Consider the following 12196-nt stretch of genomic DNA (forward strand, 5'->3'; position numbering starts at 1 on the left):
ATCTCCTCTTTTTTAGTGCTGCATCTGAGCTGTGTGAGAAGTCAGTTAATCAAAACTTTCTGCAATTGTTGTGTGGCAGTTTATGACTGAAATGGAAGCAGAACAATCTCAGTGACTCCCTTGCAGCCTCCCGTATTTTAAAGATATTTGTTTAATGCTCCATTAAACTGGTGTCATTTGGCATCCATTTTCCCAAACTCACATTAGCATAATGTTTCTGAACAGCTCAGTATCCACAAACAGTCAAGAGTTTCTGAGCTCCATAATTTGAAAGAAATGCATTTTAATTTTTAACTCCTTAGGCAATGCTCTGGAATCTGAGTCTATTGCCTTCTCTTCCTGGATGCAATGCTTTAAAAGCAAAGATCAGGTTCCTTCCATAATAAAACACAGTTTAAAAAACTAACACAATAGCTAATTTTCTCTTAGAAAAAAGGAATTTGCTCTACACAATCATTATGGTGAAGGTGGAACAACCTTAATTGGAAAATACAAGTTAAGCAAAGCCTGTTCTACTTGGTCAATGCATTGCTGTCTGCTCACTAAGGAACTCCTGCACCTATAGAGAGATTTAACATAGTCCAAATGCCAAACACTCACTAACACTCATACTCAGTCCTGGAAAATAGGCAAGTGTGAGTAACTATGTTTTACAGTAAAAAAAAAGCTTCTTTTCTTTTATTACTGTTTAGGTACCTCTGTGAATGACAGTAGCACAACTTCATGCAGCAAAGCACTTGTGAAACACAAATATTTGTCTCTCCTGGGTTCTGCCATCTCTCAGAAAGCACAACTCTGTGAATTTGGTTGGGGTTTTTTTAAGGACGATGACAACAATCACTGTGCTATAGCTGTGTTTTCATTGAGCAGCTTGATATATGATACTCTCTCCCCTGACCCTCAATGCCTTCAATCCATGCCTCCGAAATTCAAACACTGCACCAGTTGTCAGTACTCAAACATTTAATTAATTCAGCTGACATTTTTATGTTTTAGGCTTTTGAAGGCACAGGTTCAAGCTCTCAGCAGTCTGTAAGCAGATGAGCACTGACAGGCAGGAGCTGTGCCCCTCCTCCATCTCCTCCACCCTCGAGTCTCTTTAAATAAAGAGAAACACTTCTGCTGTCAAAGGATGGGTTTGAGTTTGTCTGACACTCACTAACGGTGTCCTTGTGCCATCACCCATGGGGAGTGAGGCATCAGGAGCTGGCAGGGGATGCCAGCAGAGGGCAACAACACAGCTCCACATCATGTTATGCCTGGCAGAGCCAGGCTTTGAGCAGCTGTTCTGTACTGCCCACTCTCCAACATCTGCACTCTTCCAGAAAATCAAGTTTATTATCAGAAAAAAGTTCTTTCCAGAGAGAGTAATCAGGCATTGGAATGGGCTGCCCAGAGAGGGGGTGGATTCCCCATCCCTGGAGGTTTCTAAACTGAGATTGGCCATGGCACTGAGTGCCATGATCTGGGACTGGAGTTGGACCAAGGGTTGGACTTGATGATCTCAGAGGTCTTTTCCAACCCAATCAATTCTATGATTCTGTGATTCTGCAACCCTGACTTGACATTGATGCTTGGTGATGTTTTTAGTAAATTATATGAACAATTTCTCATGCACTTGTGTCATTAATAATGGCCAGTAAAACTACTTAAAAGACCACCCCAAGTAATTTTACTATTGCTCTTATTTTATATTATTTTCTTTCACCTGATCTTTGCAGCGTGAATGTTTCAAATGTAGACAAGTGTCCTTGTGCTTACCCAAGCAACTGTGCATACACATCTTTTAAATGTGTAATTTCAACAGAGCTTAGGACTGTCACTAAGAAAAACTGGAGAACAAGTGTGGTGTGATAAGGAAGGTGACATTATCCATCAGTGTGTTCACACTCGTCTGCAGTCAGGCAAAGACCACCAAAACCCAATTACAGTGTAGGAATATTAAACTTCAAGTCAACTCATGCACAATAAATACTTGGGAGATTTCCAGATGCAAAACTTCTCTGACCAGAAAAGGAATGGAAATCTAACAAGGAGACTAAAAGCAAGAATAACTGAGGTGAGCAAATGAAACAGCCTTGCAAGTCATGTACTTCTCTTTCTCTTGCCCTCACAAGAAGGAATGACTAAGAATAGAAGGGCAAGAAAGTGGTTTCCCCTATGATGAAGTACAATTTCTCCTTGGATTTACTGCTAGGAGCATGTTTGTGAGGTCTGGTGTCAATGTGTGGGAACACCACACTAAGAGAGGATGCACCTTAGGTAAAGTTAAAACTTGGTTGTAATAATGCCAAGGTCATGGGTTCAGTCCCCTGTGTGGGCCATTGACTTGAGTTGGACTCGATGATCCTTGTGGGTCCCTTCCAACTCAGAATAGTCTGTGATTCTGTAAAGTTGATGCAAATTAACAGTTATGCCATCTGCTTTCTGCATTTTTGCATAAACATATTTTAATATATAAATATATATAGAATGTGGAATGCTTATATGTTTGGAGGCTCTTTAAATCTGATTTCTACACAAAGATATGAATAATATGGTGGGAAAATCCTTTAACATCTAAATACACCACTCAGCCTCACAGCTTCACATTTGGAAAGTGTCTGAACTCAAGGCCTGCCCTCCTCTGTCGCTGTTTGCAACTCTGCCGTTAAACCACACCCCAGACTCCGAGCTGCACTTTTCACTAACACATTCCAGGCTTTTTCCTTAATCCAGAGTCAGAATCCAGCAGGCACAGAGGACACATCTCCATGGGACAGCATGCCCAGAAGTAACACTGAAGGCAACAATAACTAAGAACAATTGCTATCATTAGAACAGCAAAGCACTCGAGCAACTCGAATGTAGCAAATGTTTTGTTTCCCCCCCAAGTTACAGCTGACACGTTCCTCTGTCCCAGAACAAACTGCTCAACACATTAATGGCACTTCTGTACAAATAGCCCCAAATAAATAATCCTTGGATAAATTGCAGCGGATTTAACATAATTCAAAGTCTAGACATTCTACTGCCAGATTTCGTATGAAGAAAAAACCCAAAGCTTTTAACATAATAAAAATAAATTTAACCTTAATACAAGGATTATGAAAAACAATTCCATGATTGAAAAACATATGGGATTTTGATCTGAAACCATGTCATGACAGAACTGATACCTTCTTGTCCCTCCAGTGAGTGCATCTCCAGCTTGAGATCTTGAGCACCCACTGGATCTTAGTGTAGCAGGAGCAGTTGAACACCAGATTCCTCCATCCCAGTTCAACTCAGGATGGACAATTTCCCATGAGGCATTTGCAACCAAAGGTGCTGTTTGATATCCCAGGAGCAAAACAATTAAGAAAGAAAATCAAATACACACTAGTTTACGATTTTGCGGTTTAAGTGGCTCAAGCCAGACACGTAATAAAGAGTTTGAGACACAATAACTCAAGTTAGTCATGTGTGTTGCTGTTGGCACACTGCATTTTGCATTCCCTGTAGTCAGCAGAGCTACAAAAAAAATCCTAACTGGTTACAAAGTCAGATGTCTTTATTAGAACTGAACTGCTGCATTAAGGAATGAAGAATTTGAATTATGCAGCAAAATTATCAAGATAGGGGGGTTTATATACTTTTTAATATGCCTCTGCTTGGTCAGTTGGGGTACTGAGCACCACTGGTCTAAGCCAACACTCATGAAAGGCACAAAAGGCCTCTGACAGACTGCACTGAACATCAGTGGAGGCAGCTTCAAAGGAATTGTTTGCTTTGGTTTTCCTAAAGGAATTAACAAATATAATTATAGCAATGAGGTCCCTCCAACTCTTCCACAAACCATCTACCATGTTCTAAGTACAGCTCCTCTTCCATCTTCCCTATATAGCTCCTTTTCAGATGTAGAACTACTTATTATAAGGATTAGAAGATTGTTTTGTATATCTGTATCTATACATCTCTCTGTATATATATATGCATTATTTCAAAATGTCAATTTTCAGAACAGTTATGGTACAACCTAATCCTTTCTAAAGGCCCAGCTTCAGACTGGGGTAGGGCAGAGGGCAAGGAGGGAGTCTCCAGCATCCCTCAGCTGCAGTGGAAGGAAGGCAGTTCACCTGGGGAGGCACTCGGAGGCAAGGGGGCCATCTGGATCCCACATGCAACACTCCCTGCCAGACGATCCACAGGGCAGCCCAGGATGGGAATTGCAAGGAGGCTCTTTCAGTCAGAGAGGCTCTGGGGTGATGACAGCACTCAGCAGCAAGTGAGGATGGGCAAAAGGGCAGCGGATGTAACAAAGCCCTAATCTGTGACATGTGCTTTGGAACACTGTCTGTTCATGGGGAGCACCTGAGAGCTCCACACACCTCCCCTCTGCTACTGTGCTCTGTGGACAGTGTCCCAGTGAATTTACAAAAATTTGTGTCCTTCACTGTACATAACTCAGTTAATGCACTGCACAAATAAGTACACAGAGAGAAATGAACTAAGGATACACAGACCTGAACTTCTCCCCATGAAAAGAACTTCATTAGGAATCAAACTTAAGTCAAATAGGAACTCAAGAAACCAATGATTTCAACAGAACTTAAATTAGAAAATGCCAGAAAACCAATTAGTGAATGCAGATTAAATATTCACACTTCAAGAATATATTCAGTAAATCTCACCACTTTGGTGTTGTGCAACCACTAAACACTCAAAATTTAGCACTTGAGAAGGTACAGAAGTGCCCACACAGGATTAGCTTTCTCATGCCACGAGCTAAACAACAGAGTGATTTGAAAGATAAAATAAACGAGGACAAGAGTCAGAAACATCAAATGCACAGGTCATTTTATACTAATAGTGAGCCAGGTAAAGTCACTGACTGCTCTGAGAGTCCTGATCTCTGAGCATCAGCACTCAGGTAGGGGTCAATTACAGACAATTCCTCATTCATTTTAACCAACATTCAATTTTAGCAGACTTAGTTATGCTTTAATGTTTGAGGTGTGGAAGTGGCATTTCCACAGCTGTGGTGGTGTGTTTTCTACAAAGTTTTGGGGTTATTCAAAGAATTCAGATTACCTCCAGTTAAGACTGCTATACAAAACGTTTGTCCTATTTGGTCCATCAAAATTCCCATGATATAACTGAGATATTGGCTGGTTTAAACTCAATGAATCATAAAGACTAGTAAAAAACTCTTATGAAATAAGAAGACTGACTCCCTGCAGTAAATAATGAACCACTATTATTACTTACTTACAGACTCTCGTCAGTTCTACAGTGATATCAAGATTTTAGTAACAAATAAAAACCTGAGACACTTTAAACAATAAACCAGTTTCATTCTTTGTATCTATCAGTGGAATTCAGCAATTTGGTTTCTCTGTGAATGGAGAAATAACAATGACTTCAGTGAGCCCAATGGTCAACCAAGTCTTTAAAACCACATGCATTAATCAAAAATTCATCTGATCTAAAGAGGAATTAAATAATCAATCTACCCCTTACAGGAGCATTTCTTCATTCATGGCCACAGACAACAAGGAGCTGACAGCTGCATGAAGCTTTACAGGTATTTTGAAAGACATAACTGTTGTCTAGAGATAAACAGAACAATGATGTATAAAGTGCAAGGTTTAGAAATGCAGAATCCTTACCTTTGAGGCCTTCTGCAAGCTCCTTTTTAAATTGGGTAGATAAAAGAGAGACCATTTATAAGTTATGGAACAGAAGCAACCTCTCTGCAGACATTTGCAAGCTGTTCACTGACTAGATACAGACACATTCTTTCACATACTTCACTGTGATACCAGAGGAAGTTCCTTCAAGTTTCCCCTTTATCTTTTTCCCATGTAAGAAAACATAAATTATGTATAAGGTAAATCTCCAGATCTGCTGGAATGAGGATCCTGCCTGTACATTATTATGTACAGGAACAAACAGTTGCTTGTTTAGCTATTAAACCTTTGGAGACACATTTTGCACTGTAATAGAAGGAAGTTATACTGAATTTGAACTTATTACTTCCTTCAACTACTTTGAAGTCTTCTGTGTTCAGAGATGACTGAACTGCTGTTAATAACCAAAGATTTTTATTAGAACTCCACAACCAACATTTTTTTTTCTCAGGAGTTTTGACATCAAAGTGCAAAAATTTGGACCTAGACTTTTATGCATTTGGGACTTAAATATGATTGCAAATATGCTCAAATACCTGTTAATCAAGTTATGGTGACTACAGTGGCAAAGTTGGGTGCACATCATCAGGCACCCAGTGCAGAGGCATCTCAAGAAGAAAACCAGCACCTGAAGTTATAGGGGACAAATCTGACAAAATGTTTTTGGGAGCTTACAATGCAATCTTTACTTATGGAAATTGGAAAGGTGAGCTTAACTGTGTTGGCACAAAGGATATGGAAGTCTGTGGTCCAAAGGCTTTTTGCTGTTTCAGTGTAACCTCTTGGTATTATCTGATGTAAAATTACAAAGAACCTCTTCAACTCAAATTTAAAAAATGAAAGTTGCTTTTTGCACACACCAGAGCATGTAAAAAATGCCACAAGTAGTCATGGCTTTCAAATGGTATAGAAGAGAAAAATTAATCTTTTCAGAAAACATTTAGGACAGATGTAAAGTTATAGTTGTCTTACTGGCTTTTATCTGTGACAGAAAAAGCAAAATAAGGTTATGTTTTAATCTATACTTTCATGTAAAATCATTTTCTGAAGACATTTATGGTCATTAGTTGTCCCTCATCAGTCTTTCTGTAACAGTAGGCAAGAGACAGCATGGAAAGGATGGAATTACAGTTAGAACCTGTAACTCTAAAGTAAATTTAGCTGTAAATATAAACTACTGCACAACAACTGTCATTGTGGCAGCACTTGATGTGCTACATTGCAAGGATGGAAGGGATCAGGACAATTAATTAGAACAGCAACAGCATAAACATCAGACAGATAAAAAGTGTGTTTACACAGACTACACAGGCACACATAAATACACACAGAAAACAGCAATTAACAGATCCAAAAAGCTTCGTGTAAGGCAACTGGGAGGCTGCACAAACCACAGCCAGTCACTGTTAACACCCAAAGTTGCTTCAGCTTTAGGGAAGCCATTAACCTTCTGGCCCCCCATTTCCAGGCCCAAGGAGCAGACCACAGAATTTCTTTTACAATTTATGAACAAGCCAAGGAATTTATATCACAGTCAAAGGATCCTTTTGCTGAGTTAACCCCAGCTCCCTCTGACCCTACGAAGCCATAAACCAACGGGCCAGAGGAGAGGCAGAATGTGCCCCAGTGTTGCAGCTGACCCGCAGAGCACGGGCTGTGCCGTGCCCGGGCTGACACCAGATGATGGATGGCAGAGCAAGGCACCAGGTTCAGATGCAAACACCCCCCTCCCCTCTCTGCAGGCACACACAGACATGCACTCACCCCAGACCAGCTCAGTTTCTGCAAAAGGCCAAGGACTGTTAGGGCTCATTTACAGAGTCTTACTCGAAGATAAAGGAGGGAAGAAAATTGCTTATGGAGGAAGCGTGCAGAGGTCTGTGAGGAACAATAGTTAGGAACACTTGCTGCATGTTAAAGAAAAGACACAACTCCACTAAGCTTATGTTGTATATGGATGATTAAGCATATCAGAGCTACATTTCCAAAGCAGAAGAAGGAAGGTACAGAAGAACCTCAACTTTTGTGGAAAAAAATGCATTCTAAAGGACAAAAATTGATGCACAGCCCTCTTTAAAAGAACTCTACCTGGCTTTATCTTGTAAATACAGAACAAAGCCTCTTACACAAAGTAGCTAATAAAGCAAAGTCTGGCTGACCACATGCCCAGAAAACGGGATAACACAGACGTCTGGACCTGGACCTCCCATCTCCTCCTGTGCAATCACTAAGAGCAGAAGGTCTTGGCAATATTTCCACTGCTGCTGAGCTGCACCAAAGCCCAGCTCCAGCTCAGGGCTTGCTCACAAAGATGAATCATCTCTTGAAAACAGTGTCTGGCTGTTTCACTTCTAGCCCAGAATGAAAAGCAATACTTTGAAGTCTGAACAAAGGAAAAGAGGAGGGCAGAATTTTGAAATGATGAATTTAAACCCACAGAATTTAACAGATACCAAACCCATGAAGTATCCATCACTGCAACGTTTAGAAACCACATATCCATCTCTGAATAAAGTAAGTTTGTGACTCCACTGTTTGATGAACGATAAATTTCTTCCTGCTCAGGAATTCCCTGAAAAGCTGTCAAGGATTTTCATGATGCAGGGAACATTATTACTCAGAGCCATCAAATGAGTGCACAACTGGGTTTTTTTACCCTATTTGCAGATGACATGGATTTCCTTCATGAGCCACCCTTACTCTCCTTGGAAATGCTGCAAGCTGCTCCTCAGAAAGCTGTTTCCTCAGGCTCACTGAACACTGGACAACAATCTCCTCTTGTAGCCTTCATGTATTATGACCATGAACAACATGGTTGAAGTTTTCAGGCACAGCACAAAACAAAACCAGCTCTCCAGAATTACAACATGAATCCAACTATGGCATTTCCTCACTCAACTTTACATGAGGCATTTTGCCATGTAACTTAAAAATAATTGTTTACAACCACAAGTCACAGCTTAGCAGGAACTCCAGACTCCCCTTCATCACGATAAGCAAGAAATGGTCAGGAACCATTAACAGAATGACATCAAAAACCACCACGAAAATCTGTTCCAGTTAATTCTAACAGTGAAGGGCAGGAACCACAAAATTCTCCAACAAAAATGTGATTGACATCGTAACAGCAGCTACACTAGAAGAAGAAAGGATCAGAGTTCCAAATCCCACAGCTTACTGTTTCTCCAGTAATAGTGGCCACAGATTTTGCAAGGCTCTATAGTCAAGGTCAGAGATTTCTGGTGTGGGTTTCATGAAAATCACCTCAGCCTAAATCCTCAGTTGAGGAAAGCCTGATTGGGAGAGCCTAAATCCAACTGGCAGCAGCACATCTGTGAATAGAATCCTTACTCAGACAGCTGCAAAGCACTTCTCCAAAACCTATCTGCACTATCAGGTTGAAAAACTAAGGCCCTTCTGCTCTGTGTCTAACACTGACAGCACACACTGCAAACCAAACTGCTCATGCAGAGTGACTGCAATGCCATGAGAACCTGCCTGGTAACTGAGGCTCTGACTGCCAAAGGCAAATCCACACCATTTTATCCTGGAGACAAATTATCACAAGGAAATCCCTTTCAGCTGCATGATGACACTTATTCCAATAAAGGTGTGAGCTCACAAAACCAAACCTGACAACAGGTTTTACACATTAAGCAAGTAAAATGTCTGAAAAAGGTGCTGTGTCAGGCCTACTGTAAACTTGCCTTTCTGTTTGCTGACAGGCACATTGTGGACAAACAGACACCTTGTTATATACTTAGCAAGGCTTCTCTGTTCATTCTAATAAATAAATACCTGTATGGCTTCGGATATGAACTCTCAGTGTGCCATTGCTTGCAAACTTCTGTCCACAGTATGGGCAAATCTTCTCTTTTTCTCCTGTGTGAGTCTGCATGGGGTGGGGAGATACAAGAGTGACTGTTCAACAGAGACTTAAAAGATGGAATATTTTTACTGTACCGACATTATCTCCATTATATATTTTATACAATTGCATCAGGCAGAGATTTTAAAGAATCAGCTATAGGTGTTCGATTTTTCTTCTAAAATTTCTAAACCAATTTCATTATTCATGGCAAAATAAACTGCCTTTTCAGTTTCTAAGTTTACTGTTACCTAAATGGTTACTATTGTTACTATTAAAAATGTGCATTTTCATGCTGCAAGAGTAAGACACTTGTTTTTCAGCAGGGTATCTGATATCAGTGGTTTCTAAACCAGCAAACAATAGTTTGATTACCTGCTAAGTTTAATATGTAAAAATGGGTCTATTTTTAAAAGCTTATAATTTCACAGAATTTTATTTCATTATGAAATGTCATGAAAACAGTTTACCCAACCTAGGATAACTTCTGTTGCAAACTTGAACTGGAGCTCTCAAAGGTCTCTCACGAGATCATACACTGAGCTTGGCCTTTGAAATCAAGGACCAGAGGGTCTTGCTGATACAGGAATTGTTACAAAATGGAAAAGAAACCAACACAAACTCTCCCATCCAACCTGTGTGGTCAGCACCAAGAAAACCTTGAAATGAATTACATACAGGGACCATCATTTTTCACGCTGCACTTTCAACATCCGATCCTGAAGATTTTTCTCAGCCTATTGAATAATGTTCCCTTATAACTGTGGCTGTTCTTTCAGTGGAGAGTTTTGTACTACTTAATTTAAAAGTGTTAATTTAAATGGGATAGGAAAGATAACACATTCAATTATATGTACAGCTGACTTGGGGTTTCAAGCTTTGCACGTGACTATTTCAGACAGGGAAATTAATTCTTATTTTTATGAAAGACACTGAAGTGACAAAGTCCTTCATTGCATCATAAAAACTGTCTCTCACACAGCAGATGTTTTGCTGCAGCTGAAGAAGAGTGACTGAGATCTCATTTCAACACTAGATGGACTTGCATAGTTTTTCTTCTCTGACTTTAAGGATATGAATGAAATCCCTCTTGATTAGGATACAGGTATTTAGAGTTCACTTGTAGGTCCAACAGCAACACTGGGGAATAGCAGACAGACAGCTACTAATTCCTTCCAAAGATCCAAATACAAAAGCGATTTCTGGGATCAATACATTACAACTACAAGGCTCACAAACAGCCAGTCCTAGTCTGACAGCAGCACAAAGCACAAGCAATTACAATTAAGAGGGGATGTTGAAATTAGTACAGAGATTAATGATAAATGGTAGTACTTGACATCACAGGAAAAACACATATATGTATATAGATATTCTTAGTGTGAAATAGAAAGTCATACTGATTTTTTTAGAAAGGAATATGAGGAAAAGCTTAAAAATCAATGATTGCAGGAAATAGTTTTAAACCCCATGATCCACCTTGGCAAGAGCCTTCACAAAAGGTTAAATTGAAGTCAATGTATCAGTATTGATACATTGACTTCAATTTAACAAGAGCTCAAGGAAAGAATAGGATCAGTTGATTCTACTCACTTTCTTATGGCTCTTCAGGACTGAGGGGGTCACAAAAGCTTTGTCACAGAGATCACACTTGTATTTCTTATGTCCATCGTGCACAACTTGAATATGAACATTTAATGTGTCCTTCCTTTTGAAAGTGGCATCACAGTGATCACACTTGAAGGTCCTCTCACCTTATAAAGAGAAATAAATAGGTCTAATGGTGGAGTGATTTTTGTGGAATTACCCCAATGCTTATTGTTTCAGAAAATGGAATAAAAGCAGCAGAGACCAGTGAGGAGTTGGGTCCTGAGAACAGAAAGAAAAGGAATGTCACGCTGGGTAAAAATGACAGGGGGAAATTAAGAAAGAAACAGGCTTCATCTTCTGAAAATAAATGGAAAGAGGCATTTTCCTGAACTTAAAAGAATTCTCAAAACAAGAAACATTGTTTTGAGTAACCTGTCTCATTCACATCAGTAGAGACAAAGTCATGTGACAAATATGACATAAAGAGTTCCAGCAGCATTACTATTCTAACTGTGGTGATGCCACTGAAGGCTGTGGCAGAGGCCTGGTTAATATTGCTAACAGTTTAAAATGCAATGAATCACTCAAAAGAGAAGAGGAGACATTCTGAAAACCTGCATGCATCCTCTGAGAGAAAGGAGAGCAAACACATAGAAAGCACGATGTCCTTGTCAAGAAATGGGCATATTTGAGCTTGAATTTTGAAAGTTATATCCTTGATGCCTTTTCCAACTGCACGACAGAAACACCTGAAAAGTGAGTTTATGAAAGAGAATTTTTTCCACTGAATTGTTTGTAAGGTAAAATTTAAGTCATGCTACATTAACCTGCAGTGTGTCTGCTTCTAACAACATGGGGATATTCACTATAAAAAACTGTATGATGTAGGCTGAACTTCAATTTCTCCTAGGAGTTTTGAGCTTCTCAAACTGTTTCTCTAAAGCTTTGCTTACATTCTGCTGTATTAAGGCCTCCTTGTAAAGTTGGTCAGTTGTTGGCAGGTTTTTTTTCCTCCAAGTATGAAAAAAAGGGTTTAAAACCTTCCCTGTGATTAATAAAAGCCATCAATTATTATCAGTTAAGGGTT

The 12196-nt window shown here is 39.7% G+C and overlaps 1 protein-coding gene across 2 annotated transcripts in view; it reads right to left on the reverse strand.

Moving 5' to 3' along the window:
• The window catches only part of PRDM5 (PR/SET domain 5), a 58859-nt gene that overhangs the window by 14134 nt on the left and 32529 nt on the right, over nt 1–12196 (reverse strand). For both annotated transcript variants that reach the window (XM_071555070.1, XM_071555069.1), the window contains exons 12-13: nt 11113–11273; nt 9450–9543 (exon numbers count right to left, since the gene is read on the reverse strand). In XM_071555070.1, the coding sequence (XP_071411171.1) occupies nt 9450–9543; nt 11113–11273 (255 nt within the window). The remainder of the gene's footprint in view (nt 1–9449; nt 9544–11112; nt 11274–12196) is intronic.

This window comes from Pithys albifrons, chromosome 5, assembly GCF_047495875.1.
Source record: "Pithys albifrons albifrons isolate INPA30051 chromosome 5, PitAlb_v1, whole genome shotgun sequence".
Classification (NCBI taxonomy): domain Eukaryota; kingdom Metazoa; phylum Chordata; class Aves; order Passeriformes; family Thamnophilidae; genus Pithys; species Pithys albifrons.